We start from the raw sequence: 25,752 nt of genomic DNA, 5'->3' as shown, positions 1-25,752 counted from the left end.
ATGCACATTTGCATTCTTCTCATTATGTCTGAATGAAATACAATGCTGAGAAATGTCGTTGGGAGGCCTCACTTCCCCTCACACCAGTGCCTAGGATTGGAGGTTACTTCTGTTAAAACTTTCAACCAAATCATGGAAAGCTTTTCTATGGCCACAAACTACTAAGGTGAAAAAAATCACAGATAACTACTTTCGATGTGCTATCCAACCTGTGGGACAAGCTTATCTGCGAGGAATCTGAAGTTTCTAAAGATGACTCTGTCAGTATAAGTTCATGTCTGTCATGCAAAATCATAGTCACAAATGCCACCACTTGGAAATGAAATGCATTAAAGTCCTGTGAGAAGCACTTCTGATTGTTTTCATGTTGTTGTTTCTCAGCTAAGGTTTAAAGCCACCTTCTACTTTTTTTAAATTTTTTATCCCAGGATGTGCTACAGGAATCTATGAAACTTAATTACATTTACTGTTATAAAAAAAAGGATTTATGAACTTTTGCCTTTAGGCAGAAATGTTTATTTCATTGCCTTTGCTATCCTTCCTTTTCAACTCCAAGGGCTTTGAACTTTTCAGCTGCTCAGAGTTATCACAGCAGCACAGAGCCCCAGAACCCCACTCCTAAGAATCACACCACAAGTTGAAGAAAACGAAGAAGGCAAAGATATATGAGTCGTTATTTTGGCCACCCTTTGTGCCATTAAAATCTCATTTTCTGCCTATTAGAATGCCCTCTTGGTGCTTAGGCAGCGGTGATAGTCAGTGATTAGTGTGTAATTGAGTATAATTGTCTTTTCACTTTTCATTTGTGTCATTCTGAGCTTCTCTCTGTTTTTCTAACCACCAGGAGGAAAAAGGAGGTCGAGAAAAGATAAAGCTGTTAAAACTCTCACTCTCTCAGCCCTGAAGAGCTTCTCGATTGCAATTATAGATTGCAACCCCTCTGCGACACTTCTCCAAATTTAGTGGGGAGCTCATCTCACCACCTGGGCCAACTGCTCTCTAATAAAATCAAGCGATCTGTATTTAAACAACTGCTAATAATGTCAACCTCAGACAGATGCCACATGTAAGAAATTTAACCATCTCTCTGACATGCAATTATCAAGGCAATGTATTAATATGCTCTCTCAAGAAAAGCTCATAGTTCAATGCAAATTAGAAAAACAATTACAACATTCAAATACTTATATATTCCCAAAGAGCAGTCATTCCCCTAATTTGTGCACTTATAGTCATTTATTTCACAGTACTGTAGTGGTCAGCTGACTGTCTTAACACATCACTCGCCTTCTACCTCTTGGATTGTTGTGTCAAAGCTTTTGCATTTTCGTATCAGATACTTTTGCTCAAAACCCTGTCCACTCACCAAATACTATTTGAAACAAGAAACAGAACTAACGCCATCATATTTGTGGGGTTCTCAACCAAAATCCAGAGCTGGGGGCAGAGAGGACATGTGACAAATGCCTCAGCAACTAAGTATAAACACAAAGTCTCAGTGATGGCATTAAAAGTCATTTGAATTTTAAGTCTAAGCTACAATGTTTGCTGCAGTCAGTAGGAAGGGTAGAGAGAAAGGAAACTAGAAAACTAAAATCATGTGGCTTGTATAAAGAATACATTATGGTTTAAATTTGGCAATTCATTATATTCCTGCCTCGGGGAATTGACTATTTGGTTCTGGTATACAGAAAATCATCTGTCTAGAAACACGGGACTGACCTGAGGTGAAAGGCCATTGCCAATGGCGGGGTTCATGGGGTTGGAAGGCCCCGACGGAGGCACAAAGCTGTCTGTATAGCTGGAAAATCCATGCCTGGTGCTGGGGAGGCAGTAGGCAGAGCTGCTGTCCGGGTTTGAAGGAATAGTGCTTTGGTGTACGGTGCTTGGAGGAAGTGGCTGAGGTCTGTGCACGGTGCTGCTGGGATCCGACACGGCTGGAATGAAGAAGATTGTCAACCAGGAAGTTCCTTTGTGGGCCAGAAGAGCAAGTTCAGCACAAATCATCCCCAGTCACCAAGCCATCAGTGGTGTGTATTAGTGAGGCCCAATGGAAATGCAAGCTGCATTTCCTAATGTGTATTGTAGAATCATTCAACAGTTACAGCCACAGCCACCTCTGTGCATATTTGCAAATACACTAATTAGGTGTATACTCTCATAGCACACTTACCTAGAATGCAGAAATCACATTCACAACCCTAAAAAGACTCTTGGTAGTGAATGTGATGAATCAGTCTGGCAATTGATCCATTTATCTGCAAGTCTCAGATTTCTTCTCATCGAATGCCCTTTTACATTACCTGTATATTAATGTCATGGCAGTTTCGAATGCCTGATGTGCAATCCTTCATGATCCAAAATATTTGAGTCTTGCAATTTAACACTATCCCATCCAACTCTTAGTGCTGAGAAATAGTGACTTTATCAAAGCATTCCTTCTCCACATTGCTACTGCAGTTAGTAACCATCACAGAATTTCAGTTAATTACAAACTGCTACACAAATGTGCCGCGGTTAGGGACCATCTTAGAGTTGGTGTACAAATGTAGCCATGCATTTTTGACAAAAAAATGCAAACCCCATGTTTATTTAGGAAGCTTGTTTTGTTTTAAAATACTGAAATGGTATTATTTTACAACACCATTTATATAGAGGAATTCAGTTATGTCATGGAATAAACTATGTTTCTGAAATATGACAAGAACACTTAGGACAACTCAGTGTCACATAACTGACATACAGATAGCATTGGTGTCAGCATCGTAGAAAGAATTCACCGTATGAAATATCTGCCCGAGAAAGCGATTGGAAGCTACAGCTTAATCTCCTCTGCTCTTCTGCTTTATACCTTGTGGAATTGACGTGGGCTGGTAAGAGGCCTCCGACAGCTGGTATGTTGGCAGGGTCGGCATGGCAGTGGGAGGGAATCCCCCCGGAATGAGATGGTTGAAAGCCATGAGTTGATTGGCCCCAGCTTGCTTCCTCCATCTTGCACGGCGGTTGCTAAACCAGACCTATGGATTTAATTTAAAATTTGAGGATTTCACTGATGAAATAATAGTACATTCTTAATGAATTTTTCATGCTAAAACAGATTAAAGGCCCCTTACTGACAGACCAAGTAGATGCAAGAGCCCCCCACCCTGGCTTCAGTGTAGTTGGGGAGCACTCTCAGGTTGAAAGGAGAGTTGAATGGCTAGGGTCAGTAGAGGGGCATCGAGGAAACTTGCGGGTCTACAGAAGACCCCGTGCACCTCACAATGACCCTGGGCAGAGATCACTAAGCAGGAGTAAGAACAGTGAGAACACTCCATTACTGCTATCAGCACCCACCCACCTGCACAAACTACAACCTTTAGGCAGGATCCGTGACCTTCTTTGACCCCCACTTACCATAAGTCCTAAACTTAGTCTTGCCGGCTCCATACACCAAGCATTGTGTTTTATATTTTTATCATCCTGTCTCTGTACTATTATAGCCTTTTATTGAACACAGCTCCCAAAGAGTCATACCAAAAGAACAGAAGGGCAAAGAAATGGAGCTGGGTTACCTTGTTTTTTGCCACCCAAGACACTGTGCTGATCACAACGGAAGTAAATGCCAAGGAAGGGTTTGAAAACATGCAAGCATTTGTTATCTAAAATGCAGACAGTGATTGATAGAAAAGATTTCTGCCAGTTACAAGTATTCTAATTTTTTTACCAAGAGTTACTGAAACACAACTTAAAAACATCGTGCCTAGGAGGAGACAGAAGAGGAGTAAGGTAGCACTCAGCACATAAAAGATTCCAAAGATGGGGGGCCGGAGAGATGGCTCAGTAGAATAAGTGCTTGCCTGGCAAGCTCAAGGGCCTGAGTTCAAACCCTGGTTCCACAAAAAAAAAAAAAAAAAAAAAAAAAAAAAAAAATCCAAAGATGATCACATGGAGCTCCCAAAGAATTCAAGGAGATTAAAACAATTACTTATTAGAGGAAGCATCTCTATGTTGGAAAGTACAGAGAATCGGGAAAACTTTCAAGCAGAGGCCAAGTTTCAGCTCATTTTAAAGCTTGAACATGATTTCAGTGAATAATCGCTCCAGACAGCAGTCACAGTACAAAGTAAAAAGACCAGACCACACCAAGAAAAAGACGAGCTTTCATTTCCTCATAGGGAAGTGTGGATACTCACACAGCAGAATTGCAATTTTTATGTCACTCAATTTTCAAAGGTGAAGGTTTTGTTCTCTTGAAGTAGGAACCCCAAGTTAGCAAATATTGTACTCAGGCATCTGGTCAACCTTTTACTACTCATCCAAGCATTTGCCTAGTGTCTTGTCCATGCCAGCCATTACTTCAAGTTATTGGTAAGGAAAGCAATTTGAACTTCCTCAAAATATTAAATTTAGTAGGACTAATGTTTCCACCAGGAAGAGAAAGCAAGTCAATATTTTCCTTATTTTTATACATAGTTCAGTGAGTGTTTTCTGGCCAGTGAGATAGCTCTGTAGAATAAGTGCTTGCCTGGCAAGTGCAAGGGCCTGAGTTCAATCCCCGGTTCCACCAAAAAAACTAAATAAATAAATAAATTAGTGTTTAACTTAAGAAATTGTTACCCGGAGTAACAGAACCATGGCCAATACTCAATATTAGACCTGTATCAACTGTGTGTTCTCTCTGCAAGTCTGACCATCTGTTACAATTTTTTAGGTGTATTACAGGAAGAAAATCACTTCTTACTAAGGAAAACCTTGAAAGAAATGATGATAACCTAAGGAGAGTGAGGTTGGAAATCAGAGTCATTTTCATGCTGTACCACCCGCTGGACTCTTAACTTTATACTATAAAAACCTTAAAATCAAAGTGGCACTTCCAGCTCACATGAAGCTGTCCTTCATACTTCTGTAGATCAACTATACCCAGTGCATCTCCAGCTTTCTGTGCAAGGCCGTGAGGAAAATGCAATTCAGATATGAATTCACTCATGCATATTTACTGTCTTCAGTAGGGAGACCCACTTGAAGAACTTGGAAACCTACGTTGTATCAGAGCATGCAGCTGAGCATCAATGCCAACTTCCTCCTGTAACCTTCAGATAAGAAACCAGGTTTGATCCACCCAGAGAGTAGCTATTCCCAGTCTCCCCATCAATCTCAACCTAGTATTCATTCAAGGTTCATTCTAACTACACCATAACCCAAATTTTAAAAGCAAAACTGTCATTTCTCAAATGATGTGAAAGGAAGAACATTGTAACTCTACAAATTCCTTCAAAAGATGAAGTCCAAACAGACTGGACATGCAAGGGCTTTAGAGATTCTTCTCATTTTTTCCTAAATAGTAACAAATAAATATCAAAGATACTGAGTAAATCCACCAGGAGCTGTATTTTAAAAACTCTTATGTTCCTGATGTAATACTTATTATATCTACATGAAAAAGATGAAGATAAACAATTGAAAAACAAATCTATACTTAAGAACAAATTTTCAGGGGCTGGGGAGATAGCTCAGCAGCCTAAGCGCCTGCCTGGCAAGCACAAGGACCCAAGTTCAATCCCAGGTATCACATGTCATGCTGCTGTGCCAGCCACCCAAACCAGGTGTGGTGGCGCACACCTGTAATCCCAGCACTGCGGAGGCTGAGACAGAAGGACCAGTACAAGTCCGAGCTGTGTAGCGAGACCCTGTACCAAATAAATAAATAAATGATTTTTTTTAAAAAAAGAACAAATCTTCAGAAGAAAGCTTAAGCTCCCCAAAGGAAAGAATTTAAATGTTGTTTAAGTTTAGCATAAATAAATCCAGAAGTTTATTGCTGAGAAAAGTAGGGCTGAGTTAGGACTGGCCTCCTTTTCTCTGGCCACTTAACCAGATTTTTCATCATCTTACCAACACCAGCTTCTGCATTCTTTAAACTAGCTGCAGAGCCAGAAGAACCATGAAAGGAAAAAATATACTAAAGTTGAAATTAAGGAAGCAGTCCTTGCCTCCATTGTACCTGGAAACAAGAAAAATATATCTTCAGTTTTTAGCAGGGAAAAATAATGCCCCTTTTAACACTCATTATAAACCCTCACATAATTAAATGGTGATATTACTGGAAAACTGTTATTATCCTACACGTAGCTGAAAAAAATAATTTCTTTGATAGTCAAAAGTCTTCAGTAACTCAGTATTGCATCACGAATCCCTAATAGGCACTCGATGGATTGTTGGCTTAATGACATATATGTGTGACTGCAACAGACCAAATAAGTTCATCTAAAATAGATGGAAGGTATGAATTAGTCCAGAAACCCAGAGAGTATTAGTCTGATCTAGAAAGTTCTCCTCATTTTGTAAAGAATAATGCTATCAACAGAAAAGAACTGGACTGGGCTAATGTTCTAGAATATTCGTCATATCAGAGAATATGAGTTTTCCTTCAATGCTATTTCTAGTAAAACAAAAACAAGTTTTGCAAAGTCAAGTACACACCTGGGAGAGGTAGTGCTAACATCTCTAACTCAAAGCAATTTTGCTGCCACCTCAGTGCACTGTATGGCCCTCCACATCACTCTCAGCACAGGGAAGAAGCAAGGGCGGAGGTGAACAGTGCTCCATGACTTGTCATGCACCGGTAATTAGCTGTGACTCCGTCGCAGTGTCACAATGCATTGAAACACACAAGCGCTTGCTTCACGCCATAAGCCATGGCCTGACACGTAATCACCTGCCCCCTGGACGTTCTGCTACTTACGTGCCTCCCTAGTGAATCCAGCCATAAAGTTACAGCCATGCCTTTCAGAATATAATAATGCTCCCTGGATTTCCGGACTAATACAACATCCAGTGATGTTTTGAGGCAAAATTTGAATTGATTGAACTAGCCCCATCACATCACAATGGCAAGGGGTGAAAAGATAATTAATTACAAAAGAAGGATAAAATTGCAACAAAATTTTCTCTTCATGAGTAATTTATTCAGACACTAAACAATATAAACCGGGAAAAATTTAGTGTCCTCCATAGTAATAATACAAGAATATTTTTTATTCAAATGGTTCCAGTCTCCTTGCCCTCACTTCCTACTGTGACTTTGAATGATTTGAGTCTGTTTGTTTGGTTTTGAGCCAGGATCTCACTATGCAGTTTGGGCTGGTCTTGTGCTCACTTTGGTAGCCCCCAGGCTGGTTTCAAACTCACAGAGATCCTCATGGCTCAACCTCCCTAGTGCTGGTATTAGAGGTGTGCACCACCACGCCCAGTTCCTGGGCCAAGATGGCACACTCAGGAGCCGAGGGCCAAGACCTCATGGGCTGGAGATCAAACTCACATCTTTGTGCTTGCCAGGTAGGTGCTTATGCCTCTGAGCTATCTCTCCGGCCCCTTCAATGATTCGTTTAACATTCCTTGAATGATTTGTTTAATATTTGGAGGAATAGTATGGAGGGGAAACATATATATATATATATATATATATCTTTACAAAAATTGTAACAGTTTTAAAATGCAGTTAAATCAACATTTAAGGAAAATTTTGGCATTATCATATGTTAAATAAATATTATCTATTATGTTAAAATCCTCACATTGACACTTCTCTCTGAAAAAGCCAAAAATGAAAGGCTTCTTTTGCTGTTTTTCCTCTGTGGTCTACAGCCAAAGCCTTCTGTGCCAATGGGTCAATGCAAAAGTGACTCAAAACACCTCAAATAATTGAAAGCCGGTTTGCTTTGAATGAAGGCGTAGGTCAAATTTGCTTCCAAGTTTCATGGATTAGTGCTAATTGTCCCACGGTGTGAGCCTAATTTTGCCCATCAATAAATTACTAATTTACATTTTTGTTGTTGTCTTCCAAGGCAGTCTAACTTACATTATTCCAGATGGATTATTTCAAATGCTATTTGAAGATATGGAATACTTAATTCTGACAAAGAAAACTTATAACTAGTTTACAAGGTATGCTTGTATACCAGATTCAGTGATGTCTGCTGGTGCAACACAGCCCTTGCTAAGCAAGTAAGCTGGAGACAAGCTGCTGGCTCTTCCACACTCTGTCCCCGCTTCCCACCTCCTGCCCTTCTCATGCTGTGCTCTCTGCCATCCGTTCGTCTCTGCTGCGACCCAGCTTTGCCTGCTGTGTGGAGAACAGATTGCCAGGGACACACACACAGCAGCAGACTCTCGGCTGCACCTGGGTACCTCAGGCATGAGCTCCCACAGAGAGCCAGGGGCGACCACATCTCTGACTCCAAAGTATTCCACACTTCTCCTAACTTCTGGACAACAGACCTGTTAGAAAGCTTTAAAAATCACCATTGGCTTCCCTGAGAAGCCCACATTACTGATGCAAATAGATCCTAAGAGATCAGGTATCCCAGTAGTTTTTAATTTGCAGGTAGGAGACGGTATCTGAGAATATAAAGAAGGTCAGAGACACTTTTCCTAGTTAACCTTTGTGATGTACACACACACACGCACACACACACACACACACACACAATTTATGTACAAACTCCTGGTCTCCTAGAGTCCACCAAAGGTTATCCTGGTGGCCCTTCACCCAGACTGAGACCATCTGATCTAACTAACCCCATATTTTTAAAATTTAAAAATCTGAAGTCCAGTGGGACAAAGTGACTCACCTAAAACATACTTCTAGCAAGCTAGAATCAAAACCCATGTATTCTGGCTTCTGGCTCAATGCTATCTCCACAGCTTCCTACCCTGTCTTCTGCTACCCCACTGGTAAGACACTTGCCTACTCCATGAAATGATTAGTAAAACCTTCACACATCATACATGTTTCCAAGGAATTCTGTCCCTTAAATAAAAACTGTAATGTTTGTCACTGCTTGCATTTAAGAGCCAGATCAGTGAATTCAGTAAAAGGTCTGTTGCTGCTGTTGCTCCTTCTCACAGGGTAATGGTCTATGGTGTACAGCAGCTCTTAGATTTCATACTCAGAGCTAGCCAGGAGAAATACAAAACAGCTACTGTCAAACGAAGTTTTATGAAACACTGACAAAGCCCTAAATTATTATAGCTTTTGTCTCATCTCTATCCAGAAGGAGTCCAGAAATAACTTTTCCTCAAGAGGAAAAATCATGAAATGTAGATTTGGTGTGGAGTTTGAGGGCTGGAGGGTTGGGTTTCCCAGGTGCCTCCAATTAAACTAACTCACACTTTCTGGCTATCACTCAACGTGGGTTGACTTAGCTACTGCTTTCCCAGATTCTCCTGAAAACGAAAGGGTTTTCTTCTGGCATTTTAATCAGTGATTAACTACTCTCTTCTTTTTCCTGCTGGGTTAAGTAAAAGATCCATATGCTGGGTGTTCTGGGGAATTTGTTAGGCTGTAGATCATAGCCTGGTGCAAGACATGATGTGTCTCAAGGGGGCTAATGAGGCCATAAGGAATGTAAAGAGTCACCGGGTTAAAGCCACATTAAGACAGCTGTTACATTAATGAGGGCCCCACTTTAGGGAGGAGGTCACTGTATAGAAAAATATGAAGTGCTCTTTATTGGCCTGATCCCATGTCTTCTGAAAGTTAATGGGCCATTATTATTATCCTTTGACATGCACTGAGCCAGATGAGAAATCTGGGCACTGGACAGCCACATGAGCTTGGAATTCATCTGCACCACTTCCTTGGTTTTGACAAAAGCAGGAGTGAGGCAGAGCAGCGCTGAATTCTCTTCCACTTTGGTCATCCTCACTGTCTCATCTCTTTAAAAATACAAGGTTTTATTATTATTCAGACAGAGTTCAGAACTAATAATCTATTTTAAGAATAAACCCAGTAGATGCATTTGCCCTGCCATGGAGAGTAAAGCTAACTCTTGAGACAGTGGGCACTCACTTGACATTTAAACCAGGTAGTCCTAGAACTATAATAAACAAATAAGCAATATATATATATATATATATATATATATATATCAGTGCTTTACATATATGTCATTATCATATTAAGATAGTACAGAATGTTGGATTTCTCTGCCAACTTCACTAGGATGCAGAGTAAACTCCTTGAGTCACTTCCGTACTGTTCAGTGGAGAGGAGCACAGTGTATACTAATGGAATGGGGAGAGGAAACCCAATAGCTCTACCTATGAATCACCGGCCCCACAAAGCATGATGTGTCTACGCCTCATCCACCCTTTCACTTCCCCCTCTAAGCTTACAGAGTCAGCTGCACCCTTTCTACCTCTGCATACCACTCACTGTGGTCCCTTCCCTGTTGAGCCCACTGCCTCTATGCATTCGTGCCATGGCCTGTATCACCATTACACCCAGCACAAGCTCAACAGCCTGCAGCCCAAGGCTTCCACAGACATCCTCAGTCTAGCCACCCAACCATACTCCTTCTACTGCCCTACCACTCCTTTGCCTAAGCCAAGCACACTGGAGAGAGAATGAAAAATTCACCTTCTGTGTAACCCAGGCCCTTCCAAATACTCTGGATGTACATGATTCAGTTTCCCACATGCTCCCTGACGCTATGTCCAGTACATACCGTATCTTGCCTAATCCTCGATTTATCCCAAGGTCTCTTCTTTTGCTTTTCCCCACTCACATGCAATTTCCCCTCTCTATGAGTACTTATCACTAATGCTTTGTTTCAAAGTACTTATGCAGTCACTTCATTACCCATGCGAGACTGCAATTCCTGTGGAGAATTGTCCTAGTTCCTCTCTGCACTCCTAGACTTTCTGGCCCCAGGAAGATGGCATGGACAGCTGAACAGAGGAATCCTCTGCCTAGATTCTGAAGCCTGGGAGAGACTTTCTGTAAGAAGTAGGGACTGCAGAAATAACGGATTGCACATTACTGATCAATCTTGGTACCACAAAAACTGAGTAGCCCACAGCCAGGATGCCAACCTGACCTTGGGCATGAAATTCAAGTATCTAACAATAGCACTCCACATATCTGGAGAAGATAGCTTAACTACTGGGGCAGTGTGGAGTTCTGGGACACTTTTCCTCCTCTGTAATCTATAAAACTAATGTGAGAGGAAAAGTTCATCCTCAATAATGAAAACATTATTCTACATCAGTAGAAATGTATTAGACCTACATAGACTTTTCCAGCAAGCTCAGTGCTCTTGCAAGAGTTCAAAAGGTAATTCAACATGATCTTAAAATAATGCAATTGCTTGAAGGGCTTCCAGACTGTAGAAACCTTAAAGGAAAGGACTCTGTCTCACATACCTTGGCACATTTTCCTAACGGAGGCCGCAGGGGTTACGTGTGTGGGGTTCAACTGTCTCTCTATTAGGTATGCATCTGTGTGAACTTGGGTAATTACTTAACCAATCTAAGTTGCTACTTCTGTGTTTATAAGCCAATGATAGTAACAGTATCAAGCTAGGGTTACAGTGATTGCATGAGTTAATTTGTGTAAAAGATTTAAAGTGGTCCCTATCACAAAATAACCGCTCAAGTTATTTACCATTAACTGGGAACCACTCCAAAGTCCGTATGGTGATTGATGAACAATAATGATTCCTGCAATTATAAGCCAGCATGGAGCACAAGGGACTGGCAGTTCGATCCCCAGAGCCACATGCTGCACCAGACCCACCCTTTCAAACAAGCAAGCAAACAAACAAAAATAAGCCAGCATGGATAACATGAACTTCTGTGCCTCCTAATGACAGAATCATATTCTCTTAAGTCTAAAAATATCCATCTGGGCCAGGGAGCTAACTCAGCAGTCTAAGTGCCTGCCTGGCAAGTGCAAAGACCCAGATTCGACACCCAGTCCTGCACGCTGTTCCGGCCCTGCACCAAACCAACCATCAAGTCTGGGCGTGGTGGTGCACACCTGTAATCCCAGCAATAGGGAGGCTGAGACAGGAGGATCACTACAAGTCTGAGCTGCAAGGCGAGACCCTGTATCAAATTAAAACAAATGTAATAAATAAATAATAAAAGTATGTATTCACCTTAAAGACCATTCCTAATATACTTTTCTTGGATTAAAATACGTCTCAGAGAACTGGGTACTTTCTGTTTCCTCTCTACATTTAAATGAGCCGCGGAGGGCTGGAGGTCAGTACCTGCACTCGAGCCTCCGTGAGCTTTGCCCTCTGCGCCAGTTCCTCCCTGGTGTAAATGTCAGGGTAATGGGTTCTCTCAAAAGCACGCTCCAGTTCCTCAAGCTGCTCCGCGGTGAAGGTGGTTCGGCTCCGGCGCTGCTTCCTCTTCAGCGGCAGATCTGGCTCAGAGTCAATGTCAGAGCCTTCATCTGACTGGGGTGCCGAGGCTATGGGCACAAGAGGAGAAAGACGCAGTAAATACGACAAGAAAAGCCAGTCTGACCAAGCCATGGTGATCGAACGCTTAGTCTAAAGTTCCGTCACAACATCGTTCCCTGGGTGCCAATCCCTTCTATGTGGTACTACGTTACTAAGTGAGGTTTAATCTGTTCCCCTAACCCCTTACCCCCTCTCCCCAGGCAAAACTAATATTCTGGGCTCTCAGAGAATAGAGTCAGGATTCCATTTTTACAACTTTGTACTTAGCACAGAGTAGGCACTTCAGTGGGTCTAATGAATAAACCACATTTAATTTGGTTTTTGGTAATTTCCTTGGAAATTCTGTTAACATGTTTCTTTAAAAATATTACTAAATCAACTTAATATCTTAAAAGCCAATAAAAACAAACTTCTTTGGGGCTTTGATGTGTTTATAGACTCTACTGCACCTATTTAAAAATCATGTTTAAGTGTAGTATCTCATGAGCAGATACTGGGAAATGCTCTCAAGTGCATTTATGTACAATTCATGTAAACCCGAATAACAGATCTACAAACAAGGTGCTGTTTTCTAGTGAACTGTCCCTAGCTGAAGTTCAGGGTGTGGGTGCCTGCCTATTGGGCAGGTAGTGTCAAGGTGCCCAGTATCAAAAAAAAAAAAAAGTGAAGTTGCTTGTTCAAAGATTATTACAAATGTCAAGACAGCAAGAGCAGAGGACAGGGCCCTTCTCAACAGGGGCTCCCGGAGACAGGACCTTGTTTCAGCCCTCCACTAGAAAGCATGCCTTTGCCTGTATGCATACACAGAAAGGCATTTCACATTTTAATGTGCAGGTGCCCAGATAAAAAATAGGAGCTAGGGGGTCTGACTAAGTTGCCTCACTGTCCATTATTGCATCTGCTTCCATAAAAACATGATCTGAATCCTACAGAAAGAAGAAGGTGTGATTAAAAAAAAAATAGCCAAGTGTGAGGCACGAGTCTTGCCACTTCCAGGCCAGGCTTTGATGAGGGGAGGAGAGAGTGGCAATGTGTGATTTCTGCAATGGACACAGTAGGGCTCCCCCAGTAAAGTAGGTGGAGACTTAATAGAGCAGCTATGGCCTCCAGAACATTCTTTGGCTTGAGGATGTAGCAGAGCTGGGCCCTGAGTGTGAGAATAGCCCTCTCCAGGCACAGTCGGAGGAGCCAGAGACCTGGTACAAGCTGCTGGGAACAGAACTGCAAACTAGAGGAAGAGCCATAGCACCCTTGCTCCTAAGGATGTCCAAGGGCCGGCAGAACTCCCCCAAGGACTGCAGATTCTCCAGAGCGGAGACTGAGATGTGCCATTACCAAATGGCAATCTGGGGACCATGAGCCAGAAACATATCAATTATTTATGTTAATGTCAGGGTGACTCACTTGCACCCTCAGACTGTACACAGCTGGGCGCATAAGTGGTACTAGAAGCAGGGTCAGCCTGTAGAACGCTCTAGAATGTCATACGTGTGTAATATCCTAAGCTCAAATTTAAATCTTCTGCAACTAAATATCAGTATCATTCTATTTCAGTATAAATTACATGTTGCCCCAAAAGACATACAAATATATATCCAAAATGACACCACGAGTATGATCCTAAGTTTTCTACTACTGTAATGTGTCCTATGCCCAGTGTGAAATGATGAGGCAATAGAGTGAATCAGGAAGACAATGCGTATGACAGAGTAAATATAACTGAACACAAATAGTTGTGTATGAAAGCAAAGAACTATAATGCACTGAATTATAAACTTGAAAAGTTTCCAGTACAAATTATACACAGTGGTCCCTCATTTATTGTGGAGGTTACATCCTAGATGCCCCTGTAATAAGTGAAAGCCAGCAGAGTAGTGACATTATATTTATTTTAGCATTTAGACATATTTTTAAGGCTTTATAAACCCTTCCCACACCCTTATAAACCTTTCCCACACTCCTAAAAACACTCCTAATGTTCTTAACCATTTTCTAAACTCATAAACCTATGTCATTTTAACAACATACATATACTGTATGGTACTGCAAAATCCCGCTATAAAGCAAAAAAAAAAAAAAAAAAAACAAGATAAGTAATGTAGATTAATGTTTTTTTGAAAACCCACGAAACAATGAGTCCACAAATGTTGAGCCACGAAACAGGGAAGGGCTACTGTATACATATATTTGATAAATGTCAACTAAATGAACAATAATCTGTGCATGGCGTAGACCTGCGGTTTCCAAGTTCTGGAGCACTAGAATCATCCTGGGATTGGGTAAAACATAGTCTGATGGGGCCCCTTCCCTAGTTTGGGCAGGGCCCCTTGACCTTGCATTGTGAAGGTACTTGCTGGCACTGATACTGACTCTACTGGACCTGGACACACGTGAAGAACCACCTCTATTCAGTATTCCAAACTAACCCTTTCCCTCATAAATTTTCCTAGAATATAAAATACTTGCGCTCAGGTGAAAGACTCAACAACATTTAGGGATTACCCAAAATTTCCTTTGCCTGTGAGAACCCTAAATCTTGCTTGCATGTTCTCTATGATCCCATTCGGGTAAGAGTATGTGGAAATTTTCATGTTTCCTTTGGGAGTCTCTAGGGTTATTAAATTCTCCCAAGTAAATACGATATGCCACGCACTGTCAGGTCAATTAATCAAAATCATCTCTGGTTCCTGTAGAAAAAGATTGGTTAGACTTACAAGCACCAGCAAGAATTAATCCTGAGGGTCAAGACCACTGTGTTTCACCTAACAATCCACATCCCCAGAAGACAAGCTCTGTGAGCACAAGGCCCTGCTACGCCTCATTCACTGCTGGCCCCTTTGGAACACAGTAGGTGCTCAATAAGTGCATGTCGAGTGGATAAAAGTACAGGGTAAAACTTCAGTTTTGGTCTACCACTGATTTCTCTGGCACTATTTAATGTCTATGGACTGGGAATTCTGCTCCTGAAGATCTTCCAATATTTATTTAGGTGAGCTTTGGCAGACTGTGATGCTCAAAAAGAATTGAAAAAGTTTTGTAAGAATGCATAAACCAAAGGGCTGGCCAAATAGCTCAGCGGATTAAAGTGCCTACAAGCAGGTGCCTGCCATGCTGGCCCCGCCCCCAGGGCACGCTGAGATGGTGATTGAGACTGGGCGTGGTGGCGCGCGCCTGCAATCCCAGCTCTTGAGAGGCTGTAAACAGGCGGATCATTACAAGTCCCATCTAGTGAGACCCTGTGGTGAGACCCTGAAAACCCTGTAGACCCTTGCCCCCCAAAAAAGAACACATAACCCTGCATTTTCTTTTTTCTTTTTTTTTTTTTTTAAGTTACAATTTGGGTCTAGTAAGATTTTTTTCCCCCATAACCCTGATTTTCAAGGGCAAAAGTTATCAATGATTTTTCAAAGAGTTTGGGATTATGTGTATATTTTTTAAGATGAAGAACTACCACGAACTGGCAATTATAAAGACACAACGTTTCTAAGAGTTCAGGAGGACAGCCTTCACCACCACAAATACAATTTTCTAGCAAGCTAACAAATCACTCCTTTTAGTTCTAGACCATTTATTCAAAAGCAGTAGGAAGCTTGTATCTAACTAGGAAAACCTCCACAGAAGATCGTTGCAAGACACTGAGGAAATGCCTTGCCTGATTTTTGTACTGGAAAATTATTTAAACCAACTGATCATTTTTGGCAATATGAAGCCACAATCTTACAAGTTAATTTGAACTTTTCCCCACGCATAAACCTCAAAAGGATGTGGGCTTTTGAATATGTAAAGTCAGCAACCCAGAGAGAGTTTACCAGCAAGGAAAAAGGAGCTCTTTCTAAAGCTAAAAATGCTACTATTTCTTATATCACTCCATAGAAATAAAATGTATTGTTTGCTGAGAATTTAATTCACAATAATTACCTGAATTTGAATAATTCGGGTTTTACCAAAAACAAATCTAAAACCTAAATTCCATTTTAAGAACATTCAGAGACTATGTAGCTGTTATTCATTTATTTTATAAACTCAGTTTTACTCAAACTACTAGAACAAATTAGATACTAAATCCTAAATGTTACATGAAAGTAAAAACAAGCCCTTCTCCCAGGCAGCTTGATAGAAAGAAATTATAGATATTTCTGTACAGAATATATAATGCTGTGACTTGGAAACTCATGGCACTGTTGGCAAGACAGCTGTCTAAACGGGTTAATAAATTGGTAGACTCTAGCAACGAGATTCAATATAATCTCTGCGGCCTCTTGCTGTTGTGCTCCCTTGGTATTACAGGAAGGTTTTCGATTCCATTGCACTTGCTCAGTCATAGTCCTCAGATACCTTCACAAACAAAATGTGCTTCATTATTCATTAAATAAAGATATTATTCCCCGATCTTGAAGTTGCAGAACAGCTCTCATAAGAAAACATACATCCATACGGGACACACAGCCTTGTTAAGGGGGACTTTATTGCTTTGAGTTGCAAAACCACTTGCAGATTTTAATCCCCTCCATATTGTTATTCGACTTTGAAAGTTTACACTGTCATTACCAAGAGCTCTTCGCAATTCATTGTTTGCCCATGTCACAAATGGCTAGGGAGCACACAGGCCTAGCAGGAGGAGGATGGCTTCGTCCCTGCCCCTTGTAACTGCACCACAGCCCTTATAAATACATACCCTGTGTTCAAGAGGAAACAAAGGTGCTGAGGATAAGCAGGTCACATGGCTAAAGGAGGCAGGACTTCAACAGATAGTGGGTGTCCTACAGAGTGCTAAGTTCTTTAGCTCGCGCGCGCTTGCGCGCGCGCGCGCGCACGCGCGCACACACACACACACACACACACTTTGTCCCTTTGAAAAAGCAATAGTAGAAATGAACCCAAATAGAAACTTAAATGTCCATCCTTTCACTGATGGCCATTATTGCTACCATGGCTCCCAAATTTTCAAAAACTGCCCAGAAACAAAAAGAATTTACAGAAACAGTATAGTTAGACCAATACTGGACACCACACCAAAAAATTTTCTAAAGGAATTCAACTCACTTGAACAAAAATGTACTGAATGCCATAAATATACTGAAATTTGCTCAGGTTCTTAAACATTGATGAAACAAACAAAAGCATGAATTTTGCCGAAGCATTGTACAAATTTTAGAAATCAAAAGAACCTGGTCCTTAGCAGTCTCCACTAAGAATGATCATAAACCATTCAAGGAAAAGTATGAAGACGAAATTTAGGAAGTAAAGCCATGCTGTTATGTTGAGCTGTGGGAGACTCAGGTCAATAATTTCTGAAATTGTCAGTTAAACAGAAGACCCAATGCTATTATGGGCTACTGGACTGTTTTAGAATATTTTGCTGAGTTTACACACCTATAATATTCAATAATGGAACTTAGAAAAAATAGGGTATACCGATGAATGTCCATTTTGTATCTGTGTATTCAAAGTGGTTAGGATAGATATATAGTTGCATTCTCTTAATGAATAGAATGATTTGTTCTAATGGGGTTTGTAAATAGGATCTTAAGTCCGCATCTTGTACAGCAATTAACCACTAAGAAGAATATATGCAGTGTGTTATTTGTTGAAACTGTACTTCCGATTTGATTTGAAACTGTCTCATAGCTATCTGTTTATCAATAAAATTTTCAAATAAAAAAAAAACATTCAAGGTCCAAACACCCAATCAATCTGGAACCTAACATTTACAACAAGCAATTGAACTGACAACTTGTGTATCTATATTCAAGTCTCCTTAGGGGATTTTTCATTATAACCCATTTAGCAAAAAAAAAATCAAGACCTGTGAAGTTCAGCTTAAACAAAAGTATAGCAATAAATAACTTGAAACATGTTGGAGTATTCCTAGTATACTCAGCAAGAACTGCAGAGCGGTCACTGGAAATTGTCACCACTCCCTGATTACCTGAGGGTTTCAACTCTGCATTTTCTAAGAAAGTCCATCACATCTTTTTTTACCTCAAGCTAATGGAGCTGAATCTCAATTATCCCCTTATCTCACTCTAATTCTTACCACTATACTTGGGAAAGTGGACATTGTCAGGAAAGAGAAAGGAAGACTCCAGTGTATGACAAATGTCATAGCCCACAGGATTACAAACGATTCCTTCGGAAACAAATCAAACAGGGGAGGAGAAGGCAAAAGTGTTACCACCAGTGAACCAAGCATGAAGTTTAATTAAAGAAGGAATTACAGAATTAGAGAGTGTGTCTTTGTCCGCCAGCCCCTTGTGACCCCTTCTGGAGCCTCAGGAAATATTTCATCCTAGTTAACACTATTATACATGAAATCTTGCCTCAATTTTATAGGGATTTAGTAACATGGAATTCTGTAATTATTGGTTTCCAGACAAATATAATTCAGGGATGGGAGACAGGCAAAAAATGGAGAAACAAAATAATTCGCAAGCATGAATTTGGTTCATTGTCTTTCTCTCAGCAAGACCTTTCATTTGAATAATTAAAGAATCAAAACATGACAACCATTTAAACTCTAGGTTTGCCCTAGATATAATACAATGCGATTTACAGGCACAGGGAGGGGTGGGGGTAGGGTGGTCTGTGGAGTACAAACTTCCTAGGAATCCCTCGTTTCTCTAAGATGACCGAAACCCAAATCACACAGGCTTTTTGTTAGTTTTTGTCTTTCTGAGGTAGACCTGTCCACACCTTTCCTTCTAGCTGTGTGTCACTGATGAAAACACAAGGTAAAAACAACAACCCTTTCTGGGTACCTCTCGCCAGCGCTTCACACTGTGTCTGATCACGGAGGGGCATCTCAGTGGTGTACTCCTGGAGGTCTTCAGCAGGTCAACTCGAAGTTTGAGGCACCCGCTTGGCTAAGTGCAGAAGGGCTGCAGCCCTGGCGAGTTTTACCATCCGACACGCAAGTTACAAAGGGCCAGCTAACCGTTTTCTGATCTGAAGTAGCCCTTTTACACTGAGAAAGATGTGAATGACCTCTCTCGTGTTTGCTCGGGTGAAAGTCAGGAACGAGGCAAGACTGATATTCCCTCACAGACCGAGAGTAAATGACAAATGACATTTTCCCTTTGTGATCTTTGGGATTTTTGTTGACTTATTTGGAAGCTTTTGTTGGATCCCAAGAAATGGCCTGTGGCTGAGGCCTATTCTCCCGATTTCCACGCTCCATCTGTGGACTCCATCAGCGGGGCATTACCCTCATTCAGGGTTCTGACACCTGCCTGGCAGGGTGCAGGAGACACAAAGGACGCCGGGCGGATGAGAAAGGGGATGTTGGGTGTTTCTTTTTCCACAGAAGAGGAGGGGGGCTGAGATGGGTGCACAGCAGGGGTTAATCCAAGCCAGTTAAGAGACCTCAGCACCTGCAGGCTTCCCTTCCACATTAATTCACAAGCTGAGAAGTAATCGGCTACTGTATGTTTCAGTGTTTTCAACTTGGAGAGGCTTGCTGAGAGAGATACACCTCTGAAGGTACACGGGGAAGATTTACCACAAAACCCTAAAATCTAGCCAGCACTTGTGTAACCTAATGTCCTATCAAGCTATAAATTCATTTTTCTAGAATTCTTCACCTAGACCTCAAAGTCAAGGAACTGGGATTTTCTTAGTTACTACAAGAACTAAGAAAATCCCAGTTTCCTTGTAACCTGAGGAAGGGCTTACAGGGGTGGTAGAAAGCCTTGTTATTCCAGTTATAATGTCTCCCCCAGAAGTGCCAGTGAAAGATTTTTACCAAATATAAAATTGGAGGAAAAAAAGAGATGGTTTTTGGCAAAGATATACACCAGGCTTCCTTGCGGCAAGATTGTTTTTCTAATGAACACCCTCCAGCCATTTACCTAGCGTTATTCCTGCCCAGCAATGCCCAATTTTTGGCTGGAGAAATGTGAAGCTATTCCCCTCCCCTCTGACCCAAGCCCTTTCCTCCAAAGCTGCCGGCTCACAGCACGAGGTCATTAGAAGCAAAATAAGCTCCTGCCAGGTTGGGGCTAATCAAAATAACACAAATAAACCCTGACACTCGACAACTCCCTGAGTGCCTGCTGCCCTGGGAGGAAACGACAGATTGGTTATGAATATGGCCAGTGCTGGCGAGGCCCAGTGAGGACCTGAGCCTGTCCGCTCCTGAGAGTCACTTTAAATACACAACGTGGGACCACTGGGTGTTTAAGATAAGGGCTGATGAACAGGAACTTCCAGAATGGCCAAGTGACCTCAGAGGCAACGACCAGAGCAGCCCACAAAGACCCTGCATCATTATGATGCCATAAATTTGAGTTTCAGGTGTGGCCGGGTTTCCTGTGAGCAGCTTTCAGACACCTTTGTGCAGGTGAACTTCTATCCCATCAGCCACCACCTGACCATTAGCCATTTTAAGGCCTTCTCTGTAACAATCAGCTGGAAAGAAAGTAGTTATGTTCAGTGGAATATTTAAATAAAAGCGTGCTTGTGCCCTTCCTTATAGCCTGGTTCAAGCAACAGTCTGCTCAAGGGAGCCAGGAAATACTGACCAATCTGAACCTGCGTAAGCACAGCTTTTCAAGGGCTTCAAGCAACAGAGGAAACCCTTCCTGGTTTAGGAACCCTGATGCTGATCCAGATCAATCCAGTGGCCTCTCAAGCCCTTTGTCTACATGTGTGCCTGTGTTCGTGTGCCTGTGTGCGTGTGTGCGTGTGTGTGTGTGTGTGTGTGTGTGTGTGTGGTGTATACATGTGTAACAAGAATTCCTTTTCCAACATGAGCCTCTCTAAATCAGCATGAATGAGATCATCCTTCACTACTGCACTCTGTGAGCTACTTCTATCTGCATTTTAAAAAAAAGAATAAATGACTTTGTAAAACTCCATGGTAACCACCAGCAACACATTTCAAAGAAAAAAAGGACTAAATCCCCAAGAATATGTGTTGCTATTCAATTAGGAGAACTGATCAGCTAACTAATTAATCAGCCTTCTAAGAATAATCTCTGGTGCTAAGAACTTTCTCCCTGAAGAGTCTAAAAGTCACACATAATTAAAATTAAGACCCAGGGTTGCCATTTATATTAAGGTCTCAGGTCTCTAAAAGCAGGCAGCTAAGTTTTCGTTTACTGGGATTGGATCAAGTAGAGCAAAGAGACGCAATTGGCACTCGGAAGGGCAACAGGAAAACAGTAGTTCTTGTGAAAGGCAAAGGGCCAAGTGACTTTTATTTACAATTGCCAAGAGAGAGGCCATTATACACCATATGTGCCACAATTGCCCTCTTATCACAGGCTGGCCATCGTGTCCTTTGGGAGCTGTTAATGAACTGGGTAATTGAGCTGCTGACATGTGTTACCAAAACAAAACAATAGGAAGAAGAGACAAATGAACATTTTATTTGCCAATCAGAGTAGGTTCAGCCTTTCATGGAGCTGGAGCTAAGTGACTGACTGGATACATAAACCAGTGCATTGAAAGCCAGCAGATGCAGATACAATAATAGTTAACTGACAGCTTATGGCCCATCTGTGCTTAACATTTTGTTAAAGAAATTACTTGACTTGCTAAAGAGACGAATCCTACAGCTGCCCTGAGTGCTGCATTAGAAGAGATAAATCATGAGCTAAACTGCTTCATGCTTAAAATGACAATGCTTATTAACAGTTACGTTGGGACATTTTGTCAGCACAGCTTGACACAGGTACTGCTAACTGAAAAATGTGACAAATCATAGATATTCAACAGAATTAGCTTAGAGTGAAAATTTAGAACATAGCAAACCATGAAAAGAGCAATATGCATCTTTTGTCTCTCAAATAAATATGTATGGCAAGGGTTCCAAGTGAAAAAATAAGACACTATGAAGCAGGACATAAGGTCATATTCTATAGAGTAACAATATGCCCAGTTCCCTTTCCATCTTCTTTATTCAAACTGTAGAATATTACAAACACTCTCATTCTGGTTGATTACCACTAGTTTCCGTCAACGATGGAACAAAAAACAAGTCGGTTAAAATCACTGTTCCTGGTCACTTCCCCAAATACACTTACCTTATTCCTTTGGGAAAAGCATTTTTCTCATAGGAAAAGAAAAGCCATGTTACAAAGGACTGGTTTTATAAGGGAATTTAGCTTATGTTTTTGTTACTGAGAGTGAATTGAAACATTTCTTTGGTCCAAGAGAGGCCTGGCCTTTGCCATATGGAACAGCTAACTCTGGAGTCAGAGCAGTGCCAAGGGGCCAGCCAGGGGCACAATGTAACTTTCTTAAAGTCTTTCCTGTGGTGGTTCCTCCACCCCGAAGGGCAAAGTTGTCTTAATAACAGTAAGACTATTAGAAGAAGAGTTGCTGCTTACCAACAGCTGACAGCGTACATGAGCTGACCTAGTACCAATGAGACAGTCTGTATTTTTCTAAATCTTTACCAGAACTCCATTTGGAAAGTTAATGTTAGCCCCAACCTACAGATGAAAAATAAAAATAAAAATGACATCTACCTGACTTAGGAGAAGCCACTGTATCCTAATGTAAAATCTTGTCAGCATTAGCATGTGGAAAAGGAAGTTGATATGGGTCAGAGGAAAAATTGTAGTCTCTAGATTTACTCTTTTTTTTAACTTCCTTGTCCATAAAGCCTGGACTCAGATATCACAGTCAAGCCTATAAATCAGTTGTGAAAACATGAGCAAGCGTAAAAGGTGAGGAATAATTTCAATGGTGATTGGTGCGTAAGAAAAGTATATAATGCAGTTACTAAGAAAGAGCTTCATCTATGAAACCTAAAACTTAGTTATATTTACAGAGCTTTAAATAAGACACAATGTGTTCATTCAGACTCATGGCATATCTGAGATAGACAAAGAAATACCTTGCCTTCATCTGTATTTGCAGCTATCAAATATGTTTTGCTATTGTGTACATAAATTGTTTGAAAGTCAACAAATTAAGGCTCAATATGTAGAAGAGGTAACAGGTTACACAGCCTTTCAGGGGGTAGAGAACTGAAGAATGCTTTTGCCAACCCTCATTAGGACAAGCCTATCCAAAGACACAAAACTCAAATAGCCTTATCCACAACTAAGCTTGGCCAGGATTAGCATAACACAAAATGTTTGAAAACTAGAAGAAAGGCAGAATTAAGAAGAAAGATAAATACTATGCTTTGTGTGCCAGGAACCTATGTAAAGAGCAAGGAGATAAACGACTCAGAGAACTGACATGCTGAGGGAAAGGACTGGCAGAGCTGCAAGATTCCCTAGGAAAAAAAAAACCCTGGACCAATGGTGGTGAAGCTCTGCCGTGTGTGCTGCAGCCAACTGTCACAGCTGAAAGCTCTGAGAGGTGCACCATCACTGCCCTAGACCAATCCCTTCGTTTGACAGATGAAAGCCTCATGAAACAAATGATGCTACCCTACATCACCCCTCAGTGAATATTCAATGCCTGCAATATCTCTGGTCTCGTCTCTGGTACCAGAGATGCAAAATAGGAATAATTTATTGAAACTAAACTCAAAGAGTGAAACACTCTCCCCAGTGCGCTTTCCACCTAAGCAAAGAAAAATGTCAGTATATTCAAGAGAGAAGGTAGCTATGCCCTATGGCAACAAAAAGACAGCCTCTCATGTCTTAGAAACCTAGATACATCACTTACTACATAATAGCCACCGACTCTATGATCTTCAAGATTTCAAGATTGTTTCTCTGCTTCACATTTTCTCTTGGGTTCCATAGGGAAGAAAGGGGATGGCCCAGAAGCCTGCTTCAAACTCTAAACCTTATCTCGGCCAATTATTGCTTGCTTGGAAGATAGAAGGAGGTAATGACTGAGTATAAATGAAAGAGGTGACTTTTCCTGGAGGCAAAGGAAAAAACAGAGAAGGCTCAGCTTAATCCTTAATGGCAAACAAATTAGAAGCAACATCAAGGTCACCATCAGAAATCACAGACAGGATACCTGCGATGCAAGTACTTCCCTAGGGCCTGGGAGGAAGGGGTAATGAGCCAGAGACAGAGCTTCCTTGCCCTCCTTCCTCCTGCAGAAGCATAAGGTTCCAATCTGGAACCTGAAAGATTACGGTCACAGTCCACTCAGGGAAAAACAGGAAAACCAATCAAATGACTAAATAGGTGGTATGAATGACTTATCACCAGCATTTAGTACGGATGGCTGCTAAGCAGGAAGATTTTGTTTTCTTAGTGCTTGAATGACAGAGGTGGGGATATCAAAGATTCAGGCAAGGGGAGGTTCATTTCATGGTGCAGGAAAACCTGCTGCTCAGAAGACAGGAGGACTTCTTCAGCAGTCCACGGGCCCCTTCCCATCTGACATGGGGCAAGCTTCACTGAGCCCTCTGCACTGCCTTTCTCATCAGCAACACAGCTTTTTAAATGTCTGCTTCAAAGGTTGACTTTAAGGGAAGGAGAGTTTGTAAAACCACAGACTTCCCCACATGCCGTATCTCCAGCCAATCCCTTCTCCCCTTCTTGTTGCCCACCCTACCAACCATAACAAAACAGTGGGAGACAAATATTCCTTCCACTCTAAGACCAAGAGAGAAAAATGTGCTCCAAACTTTGAACATATTTGTAGCACCACCCACATTTGTAAGACAAGAGCATCTTTTAATCCCTTATGTACTTGCTTCTTGGCGACTCCATCCACAGAAAGCCAGCCGCTGGGTCCAACAAGAGGAGCATCCAGCTCTCGCTCAGTAACTAATGCCATTAAAATTCCAAAATGGAAGCCAAGCTTACCTAAATCCACCTGGCCTGGGACACAGTCTCTACTGTGGGACTAATAATTAAGGTAACCAATGAAAGTAAGTATACTCTGTGCTCCCAAATGCCCCCAGGCCTAAACAAGAAGGCTAAGCTTAATAAAAATCAAGCAACCAGCCTAAAAGAAATGAAGTGCTATTTACATGGCCTTTCCTTTATGCCAACATTTGTATTAGTTTTCATGAGAAAGAACTTCGAATATATTTGCTTGCAGGCAAACTCTTATCTTATGTCTACTGATATGGATCTAGGAAGGCAAAATGAAGTGCAGTGTTGAACAGTTGAGTATCATAACTCTTTGATTAGCACACACAGCCTTTGTGAACAGGTGAGGTACCAAACTCCAGAGAAAAAGAATCCAGAACTTCATGAATCCCAAGCCTCTACAGGAATTACCAGATGACTGATTGGCTTTTGGCTCCACATTGCCTTTGGAGGAACACTCTTATGTAGCTGGGGAGAAGCAGGTGTGAAAGTGCTGTGGAGGAGAAAGTAGGACACAACAGACAGAAGAAAAGATCACAAGAGGGGGAAGAGATAGACAGAGGGGAACAAAAGCAAAGCAAAGCTATCAGTGCTTCAGAGTCAGCATGTTAAACTGGGCATGGTGGTGCACACGTATAATCCCAGCTCTCAGGAGACTGAGGCAGGAGGGCCACTGCAAGTTTGAAGTCAGCCTGGGCCACCTAAGTGAGTTCAGGGCCAACCTGCACTGCATAGCAAGACCCTGTCTCGGAACAAAACAATAAAAAACTCTGTGG

The 25,752-nt window shown here is 41.5% G+C and overlaps 1 protein-coding gene across 3 annotated transcripts in view; it reads right to left on the bottom strand.

Moving 5' to 3' along the window:
• Positions 1–25,752, bottom strand: part of Pax3 (paired box 3) — a 100,477-nt gene that overhangs the window by 20,066 nt on the left and 54,659 nt on the right. For all 3 annotated transcript variants that reach the window (XM_004638163.3, XM_004638164.2, XM_004638165.2), the window contains exons 5-7: positions 12,039–12,244; positions 2,852–3,017; positions 1,723–1,937 (exon numbers count right to left, since the gene is read on the bottom strand). In XM_004638163.3, coding sequence (XP_004638220.1) covers positions 1,723–1,937; positions 2,852–3,017; positions 12,039–12,244 — 587 coding nt within the window. The remainder of the gene's footprint in view (positions 1–1,722; positions 1,938–2,851; positions 3,018–12,038; positions 12,245–25,752) is intronic.

The sequence above is a fragment of the Octodon degus genome, unplaced genomic scaffold, assembly GCF_000260255.1.
Source record: "Octodon degus isolate 3935 unplaced genomic scaffold, OctDeg1.0 scaffold00096, whole genome shotgun sequence".
In the NCBI taxonomy this organism is placed as follows: domain Eukaryota; kingdom Metazoa; phylum Chordata; class Mammalia; order Rodentia; family Octodontidae; genus Octodon; species Octodon degus.
Note: the sequence above shows the minus strand (reverse complement) of the source record. Positions and strands in the feature narration are given on the sequence as shown.